Source organism: Aspergillus flavus, chromosome 7, assembly GCF_009017415.1.
Source record: "Aspergillus flavus chromosome 7, complete sequence".
Classification (NCBI taxonomy): Eukaryota; Fungi; Ascomycota; class Eurotiomycetes; order Eurotiales; family Aspergillaceae; genus Aspergillus; species Aspergillus flavus.
In genome coordinates this window covers 379,080-397,988 of record NC_092404.1, presented here as the reverse complement: position 1 = coordinate 397,988, position 18,909 = coordinate 379,080, and the positions used below count along the sequence as shown (strand labels likewise).

At 48.0% G+C, this 18,909-nt stretch overlaps 6 protein-coding genes across 6 annotated transcripts; 3 read left to right on the top strand and 3 right to left on the bottom strand.

The window, feature by feature from the left end:
• Positions 1 to 808: 808 nt before the first annotated feature.
• Positions 809 to 3,644, top strand: F9C07_2200606 (exo-1,4-beta-xylosidase xlnD; the record flags this gene model as incomplete). The annotated part of the gene is made up of 4 exons (XM_071509491.1): positions 809 to 896; positions 966 to 1,083; positions 1,143 to 1,256; positions 1,316 to 3,644. The coding sequence occupies 4 exons, from the start codon at positions 809 to 811 to the stop codon at positions 3,642 to 3,644; spliced, it is 2,649 nt and encodes an 882-aa protein (XP_071366832.1).
• A 1,884-nt stretch (positions 3,645 to 5,528) lies between these two features.
• Positions 5,529 to 6,592, top strand: F9C07_5283 (WW domain protein; the record flags this gene model as incomplete). The annotated part of the gene is made up of 2 exons (XM_041295048.1): positions 5,529 to 6,384; positions 6,450 to 6,592. The coding sequence occupies 2 exons, from the start codon at positions 5,529 to 5,531 to the stop codon at positions 6,590 to 6,592; spliced, it is 999 nt and encodes a 332-aa protein (XP_041149900.1).
• Positions 6,593 to 6,659: 67 nt separating this feature from the next.
• F9C07_2262196 (glutamyl-tRNA amidotransferase subunit A) lies at positions 6,660 to 10,006 on the bottom strand (the record flags this gene model as incomplete). Its single annotated transcript, XM_071510159.1, has 9 exons — positions 6,660 to 7,850; positions 7,919 to 8,178; positions 8,249 to 8,427; positions 8,482 to 8,562; positions 8,635 to 8,734; positions 8,808 to 8,907; positions 8,970 to 9,403; positions 9,483 to 9,778; positions 9,932 to 10,006. 9 exons carry the CDS (start codon positions 10,004 to 10,006, stop codon positions 7,576 to 7,578), a joined length of 1,800 nt encoding a protein of 599 aa, XP_071366831.1. The 3' UTR covers positions 6,660 to 7,575.
• A 1,304-nt stretch (positions 10,007 to 11,310) lies between these two features.
• Positions 11,311 to 12,637, bottom strand: F9C07_2063492 (uncharacterized protein; the record flags this gene model as incomplete). Its single annotated transcript, XM_071508684.1, has 2 exons — positions 11,311 to 12,379; positions 12,444 to 12,637. The coding sequence occupies 2 exons, from the start codon at positions 12,635 to 12,637 to the stop codon at positions 11,311 to 11,313; spliced, it is 1,263 nt and encodes a 420-aa protein (XP_071366830.1).
• A 1,401-nt stretch (positions 12,638 to 14,038) lies between these two features.
• Positions 14,039 to 15,379, bottom strand: fluG (the record flags this gene model as incomplete). Its single annotated transcript, XM_041287345.1, has 1 exon — positions 14,039 to 15,379. The coding sequence occupies one exon, from the start codon at positions 15,377 to 15,379 to the stop codon at positions 14,039 to 14,041; it is 1,341 nt and encodes a 446-aa protein (XP_041149897.1).
• Positions 15,380 to 17,044: 1,665 nt separating this feature from the next.
• F9C07_5279 (Alpha/Beta hydrolase protein) lies at positions 17,045 to 18,136 on the top strand (the record flags this gene model as incomplete). The annotated part of the gene is made up of 1 exon (XM_041287350.2): positions 17,045 to 18,136. The coding sequence occupies one exon, from the start codon at positions 17,045 to 17,047 to the stop codon at positions 18,134 to 18,136; it is 1,092 nt and encodes a 363-aa protein (XP_041149896.2).
• Positions 18,137 to 18,909: the final 773 nt, after the last annotated feature.

Genomic DNA, 18,909 nt, shown 5'->3' with positions numbered 1-18,909 from the left:
TCTTGGGCTTCAAACGTTTCATTCAATATTCACCGTAGTATTTTATACGGTTCTCGATCTATGTGCGGGGACCATAGGTACTCTTCCATTTCAAATCAGGAAAATATCCGTGTTGAAAAGGTTCAACATTGTTGAAGCCCTAATCCTTTAGCTGTATAAACGTTTAGCCGTTAGTTCTGAGACAGGCATTTGTGACCTGGAGATTTAGGCTAAAGGCGAGCATGCATAACTTATGATGGAATGGAAGATCTTTCCATTTAGGTTAACTTCTATTAGCCTAATGGAATCAACTGACTTTTCATGGTTCAGTGATCCCTATAGTTTAGGCAAGGTTACTTGAAAGAACGGAGAAGTAACTACCGGGAAATTACCCGCAGACGCGCTCGTTTCTAAGGGTCCAACTGCCGCCAGGGTTGTCGGATTTTGCGGGGAAGCGTTCCCACCTTCCGTAGTCTACTTCGATACAGTCCCGGGACTGTACCAGAATATACGGGGAAGACAACCGGTGGCCCATTCTGAGCAAATTGTTACCTACCCCTCCTCCCACACCGGAGATCGACAGTGCGAGCCAAGTAGGAGCATGCCGGACCTCTAGTCGGTGTGGTTATATCCGACTAAGTATGTAATCAGTAATTTAGCCTAGAGATCAATGGCGAAATTCAACAAGCCGGGATGCCTATATGCAGTAGAACAAGTCCCGCATTCACTTAGACTTGTTAATCACACAGCGGGGTATCATTCTGTAGTTCCTTTCTAGTGATACCTGCATCTTTCAGTTTCTCGGTGCAGAGATTGGAAGAAGATCATCATGGCACCATCTCAGCCCTTTCGCGTCAGTGCAACAGTACTACTGTCTCTCATGGCAGTACAGACTGGTGTACACGCCGCATTTGTCTGTAATCATGACAATTCAGAACCTACAGCAGTCTATAATGCCTCAAAAAGCTACGTTGGGTGTTACTTAGATCCTAAAGTGACGATTTTGACGGCAGCGAAACTTAGCACCATTGGTATGACACCTCAGTACTGTGCCAACTGGTGCGGTCAACGGGGCTTTACATATGGGGGTATCGAGTTTGGAACGTAAGCAAGCTCTCTTTTTACCGAATAAACTATTGGTTCTCACGCTGATCCCCAAATAGGCAATGTTTCTGTGGGAGTGAGCCCGATTTCAGCCTCGCAACCAAGACAAATGAGACCAGCTGCAACTCTCAATGCGCAACTGAACCATCCAGCGCATGTGGAGGAAACTATGTGTAAGTCAAATGCCAAAGTCAAAGAGAACAAAATGCTAACATTCTGCACCTGTATTTAGCATGTCCTTGTATAAAATCTCAAATCCACAAGGGGGCGGAGTGAACACTAAATTCGTGCCAGCGTGTCAAACCCAGCCCCTCTGCAGTCACCCTGTCTGTGATACTTCATTAAGCATTGCGGAGAGAGTCGATTCACTGGTCAAATCCCTGACCCTGGAGGAAAAGATCCTTAATCTCGTGGATGCTTCAGCTGGATCTACCCGCCTCGGCTTACCTTCCTACGAGTGGTGGAGTGAGGCAACTCATGGTGTCGGCTCTGCACCAGGTGTGCAATTCACTTCCAAACCAGCTAACTTCAGCTATGCCACAAGTTTCCCTGCACCGATCCTAACAGCGGCTTCCTTCGATGACACTTTGATTCGCAAAATCGCTGAAGTAATTGGCAGAGAAGGACGGGTATTTGGCAACAATGGATTTTCGGGATTCGATTTCTGGGCTCCGAACATCAATGGATTCAGAGATCCTCGATGGGGAAGAGGGCAAGAAACACCCGGTGAGGATCCTTTGGTCGCGCAGAATTATATTCGCAATTTTGTTCCAGGACTTCAGGGCGATGACCCGAAGAACAAGCAAGTCATCGCAACATGCAAGCATTACGCGGTCTACGACTTGGAAACGGGTAGATATGGAAACAACTACAATCCGACCCAGCAGGATCTGAGCGAGTACTTCCTTGCACCATTCAAGACTTGCGTGCGTGACACGGATGTGGGAAGCATTATGTGTTCGTACAATTCAGTCTCCGGCATCCCAGCTTGTGCGAATGAATACCTTCTCGATGAGGTGCTCAGAAAGCACTGGAATTTCAATTCAGACTATCACTACGTGGTGTCTGACTGCGGCGCAGTCACAGATATTTGGCAATACCACAACTTTACTGACACCGAAGAAGCGGCAGCCTCAGTTGCTCTCAATGCCGGTGTTGATTTGGAATGTGGTTCGTCCTATCTGAAGCTCAACGAATCTCTCGCGGCAAATCAGACCTCAGTCAAAGTCATGGACCAGTCATTGGCAAGACTATATTCGGCATTGTTCACGGTCGGCTTCTTTGACGGCGGGAAGTACGACAAACTCGATTTCTCTGACGTTTCTACCCCTGACGCACAGGCTCTCGCGTATGAGGCTGCAGTCGAAGGCATGACGCTTCTCAAGAATGACGATCTTCTTCCTTTAGATTCTCCGCATAAATACAAGAGTGTCGCTGTGATTGGACCATTCGCAAATGCCACGACTCAGATGCAGGGCGACTACTCCGGCGATGCCCCGTACTTGATCAGCCCATTGGAAGCATTTGGCGACAGCAGGTGGAAAGTGAATTATGCACTGGGTACAGCAATCAACAATCAGAACACCAGTGGATTCGAGGAGGCTCTAGCAGCCGCAAACAAGTCCGATTTGATCATTTATCTTGGTGGCATCGACAACTCCCTCGAGTCCGAAACGCTGGACCGGACTTCGCTCGCTTGGCCAGGAAACCAACTAGATCTCATCACGAGCTTGTCCAAGCTCTCCAAGCCACTGGTAGTCGTCCAATTTGGAGGCGGCCAGGTCGATGACAGCGCCATCCTGAAGAACAAAGATATCCAAGCTCTGGTTTGGGCGGGATATCCCAGTCAAAGCGGAGGCACTGCTCTCCTTGATGTTCTTGTGGGCAAAAGGTCACCTGCAGGCAGACTACCCGTCACACAGTATCCCGCCAGTTATGCCGACCAAGTCAATATCTTCGATATCAACCTTCGCCCTACAGATTTATATCCCGGACGAACATACAAATGGTACACAGGAAAGCCGGTGCTCCCGTTCGGCTACGGCCTTCACTACACAAAATTCATGTTTGACTGGGAAAAGACTTTGAACCGTGAGTACAACATTCAGGACCTTGTCGCCTCATGCCGAAATAGTTCAGGCGGTCCGATCAATGACAACACACCCTTGACCACTGTCAAGGCGAGAGTCAAAAATGTCGGCCATAAAACTTCCGACTACGTTAGCCTGTTGTTTCTCTCCAGCAAGAATGCGGGCCCGGCTCCACGACCAAATAAGTCCCTGGTGTCTTACGTGCGTCTCCTCAATATTGCTCGTGGAAGCGATCAAGTGGCAGAGCTGCCTCTCACCCTCGGCTCACTGGCACGAGCTGATGAGAATGGAAGTCTCGTCATTTTTCCAGGACGTTACAAGATTGCATTGGATAATTCAGAGGAATTGACTTTCGAGTTTACATTGAAGGGTAGCCCAGCGGTGATCGAGACGCTGCCTATACCTGATGTGCAGTATAACTTTACTGTGCCCGTTCATATTCAGCCAGCGTCCACTGAAGCACATAGTTAGCTTTGGTGAGTTGTGTCGTTCCTGATCCGGGGAATAAATGGCTGGAAGTGTTTGAGTTCAAATTATGAGATGACATGCCTGATCTGTTATATAAGAGCCGGGGATTTTCGCCCTCATAAGAACATAAGTCTTCTGTTTGTTCTTTCAAGAAACCCGCTGGCTATAACAGAAGTAAAGAGGTAAAATAAGTCAAAGCCATTAGGGGTATAATGCCTCTCTAGCGCATAGGCCAGACCGGTATACCTGAAGACCACGTCACTGCTAAGAAGTGCTAAGGTCTTTCTTAATTATCTGACTAGACCATTCTGGCGACCGGGTGCGAGATCAAAAAGTAGCATCAATTCTATCGATTCTACCATTTACTCGACACTTGAACCCTTAAACTGAACTTACGCTCCCTCCGTCTGTTCAGCGTAGACGTCAATGATCGGGCCAGTAAAATCGGGATAATTATATCCAGAGTACCAACTGTTCATAAGCACTTCCAGGTATTTCTAGCTGGGGGTTACGTATGGCAGGTTGAATAGGAAATATGGATTGGATTGTTGTTCAAGGATCCTCCGCCCTCATATTCCCGATGAGGATGAGATACTCCATATTGCAGAGCCCACCTTCTAATTTCCGCCTAATTAAGGATTCTCCGCTCTAATATCGAAACAGGCGCAGTTGCTGGGGCAACAACCTCGACGCCAAGATACCAGAATGGAAACACTATTCCCTCTTTAGACTCCGTCAACTAGAAAGAAGAAAAAGGAGACAGAGGGCACATCCGATCCACTTTCAAGGAATCTTCCGGAATGGGCTGTGGCTGGGCGCCTCTCCACAGCCACTGGCTGAGTCACACGTGGCGAGCTCCTGTCTTTCGCTCAATTTGGATGCCGAAGATGCCGGTGGAAGTCTTGCGTGACCCTTTGGTTCAATTAATTAGTCATTTAAACACTCAATACGACGTACAATTCGATCCTCTTCTTTTCAACGTGATACTATGGGCATGGTAGTTTTCCAAGGCATGTGATATATGACTTTTCGAAGCTCAAGGGGCCAAGAGAGGGCAAAGACTCGGTGTCAAGTTGAAGATGTCAGATGGAGAACCCCTCCATTATGCGGGATTTGTGGCTTGTCACAACTCGGCAAGGGTCATTGGAGGGGGATCAATGCTGATACGCCGGTGTGGCTGATGCCTAGAACGCAAGGACTCCGATTGGATGTGTCATCAGTGAGCCATATAATCGTTTTAGTGGCGCCAAGAGACCCTCCAGGCAGCGGTTTTGTAGGGTATGGTGGGGTTGATGCCCATGATCGAAGATGTCATACTATCCCTCCTGAAGCAAATGAAGACGCTGTCAATAGCCAGATAACTCAGAATGGCAGGTTGAACGTGTGGCGGGAGGATGAAGCACGTCCCCCTCCCATTGAACTCTGTGGCCTGTTTCGGTGCTTCACTTAGCGCTCTGGGATTATTGGGAACAATCAGGGGTATGGATGGAGTCCGGCCATGAATATGTATCTGCCTAAATTTTTGCATCTGAGAGGACAGATCTGCAGCACCACCAACTGCCAGACTATTGACACTTCCCCATGCAACCAGTAATGCAGTGGATACTCTAGTGATATGGATCTCACTATTAGCGAATGGTTTTCAAGCCCCCGCGGGCACCGGAGGCTCCTGAGGTCTCATTGTCATTAATCTAGCGTCTGGCGACTCCATACAGGGGTGTGGTGAGTTGAGACCTAACTAAGGCTGCTCTTTCCCCTCGCCAGATTGAGCGATATATTTAAAGCCGCCCAAACTACTTGCTCTCATTCTATCTTCTTATTCCTCTCTTCCATTTTTTCTTCTTCCTTAGCCTTGATTTGTGTGAACTCCAATTGTCTGCCCTTACTATGTCGTACTACGGTGCTCCCCCTCAACCCCCATATGGGCAGCCTCCATATGGACAGCCTCCATACGGGCAGTCTCCCGGAGGCTATGAGCGCCCCCCATATGACCAGCGTCCTCCCTACGGTGAGCGCCCCTCTTACGACAGGCCTCCATACGAACAGGGGCCTCCCGGTGACCGTCCACAATACGAGCGTCCCCCTTACGAACAGGGACCTCCCTCTGGCGAGCGCCCACCATACGACCGTCCCCCTTACGAGCAAAGGCCTCCCTCTGGCGAGCGCTCACCATACGACCGTCCCCCTTACGAACAGCCACCTCCCGGCGAGCGTTCGCAATACGAGCGCCCTCCATATGGGCAGCCCCCTCAAGACCAACGCCCTCCGTATGACAGACCACCATCCGAGAGACCCCCATACGAATCAGACCGTTCCTTCGACTCCCGCCCTCCCTACTCCTCCGCACCACCTTCCGCCCGTCCTCCTCAAATTCCCCCACCACCTCTTCCCATGGGTTGGGTTCAGGAATGGGAGCCCAACGCCCGCCGCGCCTTCTGGGTTGAGGTAGCCACCGGCAACTCCCAGTGGGAGCAGCCTTTTGGCGACTCCTCGCGTGACATGGGCCCCGGTGGCCCTCCCGCTATCATGAGCCCCCCTCCTTCCGGCCCGATTAGTCCTCCCCCTGGTGGCTACTACGGCGGTCCCCCTCCCCAGGAGGGAGGCTACTACCCTCCTCCTCAGCAGGGCGAGTACCAGTCTGAGGCCGACAGGAAGAAGAGTGAAAAGAAGAAGATGCTCATGGGAGCCGCCGCCGGTTTGGCGCTTGGTGGTGTTGCCGGAGCTGTTCTTAATCATGAATTTGGTATGTCTACAATCTTACCCCACCCCTCAAAAATTATTGTCAAAACAACAACTAACACAAAATAGGCGGTTCTGACTCCGAGTCTGAAAAGGAGGAGGAGGAGGAGGAAGAAGTCGTCGAGCACAAGATCGTGGAGCAGCACATCTACCACCACTACGACGAGCCTTCTGAGGAGCGCGCTTACTCTCCTCCGCCGGATGACTGGTAGTGGTAGTGGGGCACACTCGGATGATGCGCTGGCATTTTTTCCTTTTCTTCTGTCGACTTTCTAGAATAGGTCCTTTGCATTAGCCCGGTTTGGTTTTAGCATGAAAGTGTCTTCGGGTATTTTTTATTTGTTTGCTCGTTTTCGGTCTGCAGGAAACTGTTCTAAAAATATACTTCCTTTAATTTGGATTGGTGGATATGATATCATTTGTAATCTCCTTGTAGGGCTCAATCAAACTTTCTACGAGGAGATAGGAACGCCAATGAGCTTTTGAGCCTTCAGGATTGAAATGAATTTTCGAAGTCCAATACGACTATAATATTGTTTGGGTTTGGCATGGAATGTTCTCTCAAACACCAAGTTAGCCAATCGAGAATCTGTTTGCTACTTGTGATTCCTATATTAGCTGAAGAGACACATTGCCCATTCCTAAGGTCATGTGATTTCCGACCAAAAAGAAGGGATCTCATTGCTGCAGCATTATGCGAGATTTAATATGCAGTTAACTCAGTCATTCCCTTGTATATTTATTTTTGTCGTCAATGCTTAAAAACTATTTTGTGGGATGCTACGTGTGGAGAATCGTGCTATGGTTTGGTGCCAGAGGCACGTGACCAGCATTAATCTCCGTACATTATCTCTTCCATGATTGACGCCGTACATGGAACGACTTAAATGGAGATGCGACGCAAACTTCGGTCGCTGATAGGAGTTCCCAAATTGGGAACCTAACACATAACGCACATAAGAAAATAAGAGAGAGCCATGTCTGCGCAGACTACTCTTGCTAATAAAAAAATAACTTGAGTGCCAAAGGAATATATATCTGTGACTGGAAGAGCCCTGAAAAATCTGATTCATTACTGGTTCATCTTCTAGTCTAATATGACCACACCTTCACGTGCAATTCTTTTTGATGCTCACTATCAGGTAAAGCCAATCAATTTCAGCATGAACCTCAAGATGGATGTCAAGTTCACAGTTCACGCTTGGAAATAATGGGCCAAGGTGGGTTCAAAGTCACCTCTCAGCGGTAGTTGCGCAGCTGACTGTGTATAGAGTGAAGTAGTGCCCATATTGTCGATATTCTCAAATGCCCGAGAGCCGACTCCCACACCCTGGATATTTGTCTCAGTCATCAAGTCTGCGATGAAATCGGTCAGCATCACATCACTCCCCTTTCCGCTGCTTATCCCGATAGATGCGGGCAAATGCTCAGTGGAGTTGGTTATTCGTGAAGTGTAGGACGTTTGGCCGACTATCCATGATGTATGTTAATCTCTGGCTAGTATGTAAATGTGTCGGGGATAAGGAACAACCCCTTACCAGGCAATATCGCCTCCGGGCCCTCAGAGTAAGGAGACAGATTATAGAAGAAAAAACCGATACCCGTAAACCTCTGTGGCCCATCACGATACGTATCTCGATAGTCCGGCTTCCCAGTACTCCATGGCAGGAGAAGCAGAGTGTCGGAGAAGCCGTCTATGGCGGGTGGGAGAATATTGGTCTCATACCAAGACTTGAAGGTTTTCCATCTTTTGAGACCCTCTTTCTCCTGTTCATCCGTTATCGTTGGGAGGTAGCCGCTGTTCGGTTCTTCAGTTAGAGTCACACTTTCTTGAAACTTTCTTTTGGAGTGAAAACAACATTACGTACCGCTTATATTGCAACTGGGGGTTGAGAGCTGGATCTCGGCCGTAGGTGTTTCTGTACTCAGTTATGAATGGACTGAGAAAGTCTTTCCATTGAGAGGGATTCCCAGCCCATTCAAAGACGTGCTCAAGGTACTCTTTCATGGTGATATTTTCATGTACTGGTTTTGTTGTCGCCCAGATCTCTTCTAAACTTATACGTGTTCGCTCGACCCCGAGATGCCGTTCCAGTTTAACAATGAAGGATTCTAGGACAGCGTCATGCTCCGTGCTTGTCTCTGGCCAGTATTCCACGGGATATAGAACCTTACTGGGTTTCTGCGGAATACATTATGTTATTATGGCCTGTGGAACCTAGCTCCGCAAGAAGTCTACTAGTATTTTACATACCTTGGAAAACGGTGGATCATTGATAGAGCCATAAAGGGCGCGAGATAGCTTCGCGAAAGATGTCGCATCCCGAGCGAAGCCACCGACAGTATCTGCCAGTCTATGGAGAGAGGAAGATAACAGCTGAATTAGCATACAAACTCGTTTCGATCCGATGTGGGTTATCATCATACTTAGTATATGGGATTATCCCCTTAAAGCTCGTGGCGTCCAGTGAGGGTCGCATTCCATAGAGGCCTTGAACGGTAGCCGGAGCGCGGATGCTTCCCAGTGCTGTTTTAGCATTAGCCATCTAAGTGACGACCACTGGTCGCAAAATGAGGATCAGCACATACTGTCAGTTCCCAGAGCAAAGTCCAGCCATTCATACGAAGCAACCGCAGCTGCGCTCCCACAGCTACTACCGCTAGTCGTCTGGTATCCGTCCGCACGAGGGTTGAACGGCGCATGATAGTCGACATAGTCGCAAGTCGGCCACTCCGAGTCTGCAAATTGTGTGGTCTTTAATTTCCCCACAACTATGAAACCCAGCCCCAGTAATTTTTGGATAACCTCTGCATTCTCGGTCCGAGGTCCAAGCAGTTGTGTATATGCTCGCGATGAGGCCCCTGTGCGGAGCCCGCAGAGGTCCATGATATCTTTAACTCCAACTCGAGTTCCTGCGAATGGGTTTTCGGGTGTTGGGGAGTGATATAGGCGAGAGGGCACGGCCACGGTTAGCGAAGAAGAATATGTCTCTCCATATGCAGCGGCATCTAGAGGTTTGTAGCTATAAATTGGTCAGAGGAAGCCCTCTTCATCGTGTTGACACATTCTGTCTACCACCAGGGTGAGCAAGCTTCACTGACCAGTATGGATCCTCCGTGGGCACTGTCGGTGCAATAAATGCACCAGCATAATCCGGGTACAACCGGTATGGTGGGTGCAGCCTTCCCATATTTAAGAAGTATGGGCCCTCATTGAGCGCGCCGGATGAGACGGAAGTTATGTAGATTGAAGATGTATTATACGGCCGCAGTATGTCTTCCGCGTCCTTTCGGATGGACTCCTGCGAAGATAGTGATTGCAGAACGACGTTTTGTAAGAAGTCCGGTGACCAGACATCATCCAACCGGCCGAATCTTTCGATGCTCTCGCTTAGCACCTCTTTTGCGGTCGACGAACCGTGAATTGTAAATACAGTGCAGGGAGCTGTCATTTGGTTGACACCGATAGGATCTCCTTGCTAGAGCGATTCGTGATTGTTTAGTCATTCAGCTATGAGCTAAGCTTTGTTGAGATCTAGATCTCCACGTACCTCAGGGACTTGGTGCATGTAATATGCAGTCTCCCCTAGTCGGAGTGTGATCGAGGCAGACAGTTGGGCAGCCATGGAGGCCATCGGATGTCCAATAGGAACCAGAAGTGGTGAGAAAATAGGTATCATACTCACGGTAGGTAAAAGCAAGCTATATAGCGCTGGCAGGTGACAAGCCTGAGGACAACGCAACAGGGACAAGCTCAGGCGTAATGCTTGAAGTTGTTCAGGGTCTCAACGAAGTCTAGTTCACATGACGGTATAGTGGTACAGGCAAACATTCAATACGACCGCCAGCAGTGGGGTCTGGTAATGTAAAGTTCTAAACAAAGACGTACAAAGGAATATCTGTCCGGACTATGCTAACCATTGAAAGTTTCCATGTTTTATCCCTACATAAACATGCTGTTTTCCCATTTTCTCAATTCCTGACTCTTAGGTATTGATTATGGTGTGAGAATGTGCATTTAAATCTACTAGTGCTCGGGAACGGTGTCCACCAGCGATATGTAAAAGCCGCATTCCTAAACCGTGACTTGGACAAAACGGTCTACATGAGAGCACCAAAAGACATACAGTTACCTTGAGGATACTGCTTACGGCCCAGTGGTGCCCATTATTGATCAAAATAGGCATCAGGTGTGTGGTACCAAAAGCTCCAGAACGCTCTACGTGGTTGGGGTTGGCGCATGCCAGCGTGTTACCCATCTTTCTTTATCAATGACAGGACTGGACTCATGCTCGAGGCTCACGTACACGATATCAGACCAATACCCCGAAGCGGGGTCGGGCAGCTAGCCTAAGAGACGGCTAACATCTCGGTTGCGAAAAATCAGACGATACTGTTGGGTCTTTGAAATTCTGAGCCACTATTTCCGTATGTTCTGTAGACAAACGAATCAGGCGATTAATCAATCCATGATTGCCAAAGTTTCATAGATCCACATACTACTATCTACGGTATCCCAGCTTGACTAAAATGAACTAGAATTCCTATCAAAAGCCTGAACATGGGTATGGGCTGATGTTTCCTTTTTGGGGCCGACATACATCATACATATTCAACAGAGCCAGGAGATATCTGTACCAGCGGCGAGGAAAACCTGTAGGCACCCCCGTTCAGCTCTTATGTCGAAATCACTGTGGCTAAAATGAGGTTGAGGGCATAATTTTCACAGATCAAGGAAGAGCCTGCCACAATACCTGCCACATTAAGATAGATTTTGGGTGATGAAGTTAACCCTGATGAAGTGTATTGTCCTAACAGTAATAGAGTGTGAATATTTCCAATGTAGATAATCCAGCGTATCACTATCTTGTTCTATGTCTGACTCTGTCTGGAAAGGCGTTGGAGTGTCTTGACTTTCACAATATACATCTTATAACATCCCCGCCATACCGCCACAGATATCCACACTTTCGTAGTTTAACCCGTACCCCTTGTGCTCAGGAATAATGCGGAAATAGAAGTTCGCCGTGTGACCTGTCTCCACAAACCCTATGAAATCCGAGATATCATTGCCAATAGCCATGCCCTGCCATTTCATACTAATATGCCTGGCCATCTTCAGGGCGTCTTGCTCATTAAGTGGAGATTTATTTCTCGTGGTGTAAGCAATTTTGAAGCCAGGCTTATCCCATCGCCTAGTTGGAGTAGAGTTACCGTTGTGTTGACCATCCTCTGGGGCAATTTGCAGGATGTTATCGCCATTACTGTAATGGTTGACCCAAATATTAGTCGCGTCGTTGCCCAGATCAGCATGATACAAGCCACGGATAAGGAATCTCTCGACTAGAGATGGCTCATCCAAGGACCGCTTCTCGACGCTGGGCAGATTGTCGTCCGCCTCGATGCTGGCGAACTCCAAGCTGCTGTCTTTCAGAGCAGTAGTGGCGATATCCATGTAGCTTCTTGCGTTTATTCTGCGAACTGGTTCTCCAGGACGAACTGCTGGCTCCGCGCCATCTTTGCCGAAGATTGCGAAGATCAGCCCCAGAGCGTATCTGATTCCCTGAGCCCAGTCATCGCACGTGGGATCACCATGTGTTATGGCGCGGCAAATGTATTTGGCGGCTTCAGGGCCGAAGGTAACGAAGGCAACCCTGTTAAAGTTATTAGTCGGATGCAAACGGTACGCGTCGGCGGGAATGCTCTTTACGTACTGGGCTTTAACCGATGTGATTCTGGAGATGAAATAATCGACGCGGCTGCAGTTCGGTGCTCTTTGTTGGAGGGCTCGCAGAGTAAGCCCGGATGGGTTGGGACTAGCTACCTCCAGCTCACGCGTGAACTGCTCCACGGCTGCGGGATGACCATTGATTGCGTCGGCGCCCGCCAGAAGCAGCAAAAGGGACGAGAGGAACTTCATCTTCAGTTGGGTTTCCTGAGACACAGGAGAAGGAGCTGGTAAGACACGTTCTAGCGGAGGAAAGTAATAGATAAGGAACCTGAAGTATGCTCAGCTCGAAGCCAGGAACTAGGCTAAAAGAAGAGGATAGAAGGGTTTGCTACCTCACTGGTGCCCAAACGAAGATGCTCAGCAGGCAATGACTGATAGTTGAGACAAGGGAAATGTTGTCGCTCTTTATAGCTGGACCATCTTCCAGCATCGATGGTAAACCTATGGGCGACGCTGGTTCACTATCAGACCAATCATCCTTGCTAACAAGTAACGATTTTTTACTCTCTAATGCTGGGGTTTCCATCACGTTGCGGGATTATTCCAATGGTGTAAACAGGAGGTTGCATTAACCACACAAAAAGATATTAAGTGCATTAGCCAGGGCCTCTGGGGAGTTTCTGATTATGACCTCCAAATGTCTATGAACGCTGCTTCGCTAAAAGTGGGGAGCCTGCATAACTATGGGACCTAGTGTGGGGGCCAAACCCAAGAAGCAATATGAGTATATAGCCTCGGTATAATCATAAGCTATCTACGGTGGGGGAGAAAGAAGTGATTTTGATCTACTTAACGTTCACGTAACGAAGGGCCTTGTTCAATCCGTATCAATCTGTTTATACCTTCGGGATAGTAATAAGCTTCGACTTCTTGTCTTGGCCGCTAGCCTTAATTGAGCCTACTGGAGGACCAAAGTTACTACAGGTTTCTGTAGAGTATGGTCATGATTCACGAGCTAATCATTTGCTCGAAAAGACCTCATACTAGTGACACATCCTCTCGGCGTACTTGCTATGTACGTAGACATGCCATAGCTCGTTCAATTCCACCTACCAGGATTGGAGTTTAGAATGACAAGTCGGAGCTTTTGATCAGGTAGAGATACAGGGATTATCCACCTGGCGGAAGGGGCCTAATGTGGGCCAATTTTGAACCCACTCGGATTCTCCAACGTTACATCGATAACTATCGGAGGCTGGTGCGTTGTAGTTCAAGACCTCGTCCAAATATCAAGTCGTAACTTTTACAAAACATTTTACCGACCTTGACAGGGGCCGAGCTCCACACTGCTAGTTAGGGAGGATCTATAACTAATATCGTCACTGTTTTCTCCCTTGAAGTAACACGTCTCTGCTTGCTAATATTGAATCAGCCCTTGATTGTGAGCGTGATGCACAAAAACACGTGCTCTCTGTCAGTTTCTATCTCATGGAACTTAATAAAACTCTTCTCGGTTATTGTGTTGCTGTGCTCACCACGTAGTGCGTTTAACCGCTTTTAGGTACTTCTGCGTTCTGTGATACCAGACATGCAGTATTTCTGTATGAATAGACTGACATTAGGTTTAATTTAAGGAGCAAGTTTTGATAGAGGCTAGGTTGGAGTATAGCAAGAACCAGAAGCATTTCCCCTTTTCTACGCTGGACGTCTAAATTCCTAACATTCATGAACGACTATAGAAATGTTATAGTTAGTTTCATGTCCAAGGCCTGAGGTCTACCTTGAGCAAGAGGTAGAATCTCGTATCAATATAGATCGCTGTGCGAAGATGACACATAGAATGCGCCCGGGGTGTGATCTTCGAACACCAGGACTTTAACGCTTGGAGATTTAAAATCTAAACGAAGATATATAAACTTGGAAAAAGGAAAGCAGGACAAAGAAAATCTTCTATCGTCAACTGGAGCAATGGCGCGACCATTTCATGTCAGTACCTCGAGATCAACCAAGCCTTTCTTGCATCGTCAGGCATTGCCCGTAAAGAATCCACTTCTCCCCGCTTCACCATAGCATAGGCAGAGACCATACCGGGCCCAAGCAGTACACCTAATTCAGAGTTTGCTTCCAGCGCGGCCAAACTATCCTTCAGCGTTTTTGGCAACATTGTCGTTATGCCAAGCGCTTTCTGCTCTTCCGGCCGGAGATGCGCGTACGCTTGGTCGCAGGGCCCACCTAGAAGGGGTGTTTCCTTTTCAAGACCGTCTAAACCCGCTGCTAAGATGGCTGAAAGCGCAAGATAAGGGTTTGCAAGCCCGTCCATCAATTTGAACTCAAAACGGTTCATGTCGATGCGACGCAGCGATGCCTCCTTATTCTCCCAGCCCCAGCAGGCGTATTCACCTCCACTAAATAGTCCTGTCTGAACTCGTTGGTAACTCACTTCTTGCGGTAACGTGAACGCCAGAATGGAAGGCATATGCTGTATTATACCGCCAAAGAAACCGTCGGGCGACTGGGTATACCCATTCCGGTTGTTGACAGATATATGGACGTGTGCGCCGGTTCCGATCTCGTCATCTATTACCCTAGGATATAGGGTGGCATGCAACCCCCCTGAACAAGCCACCGACCTGATCGTTTCTCGGGCCTTGAGAAGTGAATCAATGGCCTTCACTGGGCTTTCCGGGGGAAGCACGAACTCCCACTGCCCTGGTGCTGCCTCGGAATGAAAATGCTCCAGCATGATGCCGACGTCCGCCAATGAGCGCGCAATACTCTCGATAAGGTCCAGGTACATTAAGTCATCCCTTGTTACAGAGGACCATGAATGAAGCGAGCTCAGAGGGCTGTATGTTGGTGCCCCATCAGGTGATTTCTCGGGTTTCATAAACACTACTTCGATTTCAAACCCGATCAGAATATCCATGCCCATCTTGCATTGCAGGGTATTATCCAGTGTGCGGAGGCGGGACCGCGCGCACAAATCCAATGGAGACCCGTCTGGTTGGGTGCATTCGCACTGGATGACTAGACGGGTGCCACCTGAGCCTGCCTGGCAATATGCTGTACTTAGGTCAGGACAAAGCCGAAATGACCCACTGGGCGAGGCGCCTTTCGCCGGATGATCACCCGGGGTCAAGTAGAAGGCCACCAGAGGGACGTTGAAGTAGGTATCGCTTTCTATCATTGCTGCGAATTTTGCTCTGGGCACCATCCGAACGAACGTATTAGATGTATACCACAGGAGCTCTAGCCATATGAACTCGACTTTGGGGTATTTGGCGACTAAGCCTTTCCACTGCGACAATGTCTGGTTATTGGTTGTCATGATGGGTAATATCTCCGCCTGCGGGCTTGTATGAATGAGAGAGCGAAGCTTGAGGACCTCTAGAACACGAGGAATAGGCTTTTATTTGAGGATTTGCACTGGCCTTACCTTTCTATGCACAGAAAGCAGACTAAGCGACTAAACATTCGCTGGCACGGGAGACTAGTTATGCAGCCTTCAGCCCCGAAAAACTCTGTTCCTTTTCTATTCTTTTCTCATCGTTTTCTTTTTCCCTTGGACTTTTGGAAAGCTAGGAGGTCGGTATTTCTATTCACTTGCCTATGTCCACACACCCATTTTCAAGCCCAAAGAGAAACCTAGAGATATACAATACCGCATTCTGATTCCAATTCATGGTATGCATAGTAAACGCCATCGACCTTTGGAAATGACCCAGCTGCGGCTGAGACACGCTTTTTCCAAATGAGCGGTGTTGAGGACCACTTATTAAATGCATGGATGTGGGGCGGATTAGTTCGCCACGCATTTCATCTGTGGTTCCAACTTTTTGTTCCACTCATTTCTTAGACTTGGGGTGGAAAATATTTCCGTAGCCTTAATGGGGATGAGCTCCGCCGATGCTTTTACCACTTTCTCTTGGGCTAAGCGATCCGAACATACCCAGTGGGTGATTCGCCTGTCTGAACTCAATGCACAAGGCAGGTTAAGGGCCTTTCTGACTCAGCAACGCCGTGGTCAATGCAATATTTTGCTTCATTAAGTCTCCCAAATTGCAGAGACGGGTCTAATGTTGGTTGAGGTTGTGTATTTTGCCTGTTTACGATTGTCGGTGGTGGCTGATCACAACTTGATGCATAACCACGCCGTGAACATATCAGAGAAGGTGAGTGCCCAAAGCCGATACGACAAATTTTGCGCTCCCGACATTTCTCACAACTCAAAGGCAATCGCTTGGACATCATTACGGCGAGCACTTGCTGGAACTTGACACGACTAGCTCTTTAAGCTGTTCAACGGATCATGAGGTCGGTATACGCGAAACGAGAAAGCTCGAAATAATAGACTGAAAGGAATTGGACTGTGAAGACCCGTGAGTGCATTTTCAGGGAGAGAGTGAAGGAGGGAGGTCTGAGGGACAGGGGATATGACTCCATGAAAGGATGCGACTTACTACGTAATTTGAAGGAAGTCCGAATTTTGGGGCTTCTAGAATTCCGACCCGCTAGAGCGTGCGTGGCACGAAGTCTTAACCGCATAGGACTCAAGCTGTCCGAACCGCTGCTGTCAGATATAACAGAGCATCGTATTAGAAATACTGGAATGATTACTTGCATTGACCATACGCCGCATCGATATGTGAATGGGTGGTTGCCTGGCCTGCGTTTTGGCATCACCATTACACTAGTATGACTAGAACTATATATTCATCTTCTGCAAACCTTTGCCCGATAATTTTCAACCATTCGACACTCAGTCACAGGGATGGATCTGACAGACAGGCAGGTTTTATGAGGCTCGTCTTCCTGTTCAGAAACCCGGTCTATCTGATACACTGGATATTCTTGCTTTCTTTAGCGATATAATAACTTGCCCGGTCATCATCAGGCGGACGTGACGAACCGTTAATATTCCGATAGCTACCAACTTGTTCAAGAAAAGTCAGTGTTTACCGTACAGTTCCAAAGCGGCTAAACTTGCGAAATCATGATTGAAAGGTATCTAATAGTTTCGCAAAGCCTACGAATGTTGTCATTTTTTTGTGTTGTCGCTTCCGCTGCACTAGCAGCAGCTACGTCCCTGCATATTCAAGGCCACCGCAACGGACCTCTTATCTTACAAGATGCGGGCGACTTCTTCGTCGGCGGTCGCGAAGTGAAGACTCTAGTAAATACTGGCGACCGCTCAAACCCATTGTTTGATTATCCTCCAGAAGACTGGATATTCGTGGACCAAATGTACGTGGAGTACCAAATTCCGATGAACGGAACCAACCACCTCCCATACATTCTTGTCCACGGCTGCTGCCTCAGTGGGAAAACATACCAAAATACGCCTGACGGTCGCATGGGCTGGGCCGAATACCTCGTACGGAAAGGCCACCCCGTCTATATACCCGATCAGACATCTCGTGCACGCTCTGGTTTTGACCCGACCATTTTCAATCAAGTTCAGCTTGGAGAAGTGGCCCCATCGGCCCTGCCAAGAATTGAGATCGCCGGTCGACAGCGTGCCTGGGATCTCTTCCGCTTCGGGTACACTTACCCCCAGGTTTTCCCAGGCCTGCAATATCCCATAGAGGCTATGGCAGAACTCTCCAAACAAGTGATCCCGGATCTAAACGCCATGCTGCCAAATCCGAATCCCACATACGCCAATCTGGCAAGCTTAGCTAGTAAGGTACATGGTGCGGTGCTAGTTGGGCACTCGGAATCAGCGTTCTTCCCTTTTTATGCAGCCCTGAATAATTCTTCGGCTGTCAGGGGCATTGTTTCAATCGAGGGACAGTGTCCCACGCTTACGGACGAGGAGATAGCTGTGCTGGCGACAATCCCTACATTATTTGTTTATGGCGACTACCTTGATCAAGCGAAGGTTTCTCGCAGAGTTTGGCCGCAGTCACTTCAGGGTTGTCAGGCTGTTGTGGATCGGCTTACTGCTGCTGGGGGAAGAGCTTTTATGGCGGAACTACCGAAACTGGGTATCTACGGGAATAGTCATATGATGATGCAGGATAAGAATAATCTCCAGATTGCGGATTTTATCATGGATTGGATAGAGGAGAATGTAGATAACTAAGCCTGGACTTTGGTATGTTCCAACTGTTAAATATATTGAGGTGGAACGTTAGACCATGTGCTAATTGACTTTTAGTCGAGCAGGAAATGGCGTCGCACTATACTATCTCTATGTCCATGAATCGTAGTCAAATTCTCATTAACAGCATCAATCTGAGATACAAAAGAAAAGAGATAACATCGCACTCTAAACCGCTCCAACAATCACACCCTATACACACTATCCGAAGACTCCAAGAGCCATTTATACTCTACTTTCAACTGCACTAGTAATAGAGGCAGTAGGTGCTAGTATATCTAACAGAATATTATTTCCAGTCCACACTAATATGTCAGCCTTATTTGGAGACTCAGGTGTCCTTTTTATGAGGATAGGGAGACATAATAAGATAAAAACAGGCTAATGAAGATATTTTGTTAGTAATAAGAGATACACATGTCATCGAATCGCAACAACGGCTTGCTTAATACAGCGAAGGCACATATAACTATAATGAGAAATATCCCGAAAATTTTGAACTATGAAAGACACATCTCAGCGCAACAAGAACAACAAAACGCAAGCGTGCAATAAGAGGTGACGCAAAAGCCCTAAGCATCATGTGATATCTGATGAACCCTGAGGATGTGCTCTTTCAGATTATCCCCTCGATTGTAGGTCTTCGAACAATTCTCAATAGTACATTTGTAAGACCGAGGAGAGATATGGATGGTCTTAATGTGGCGCACGAGGTCAGCCTCGCGATTGAAGTGTCGTCTAGAGGTGCAGCCCTC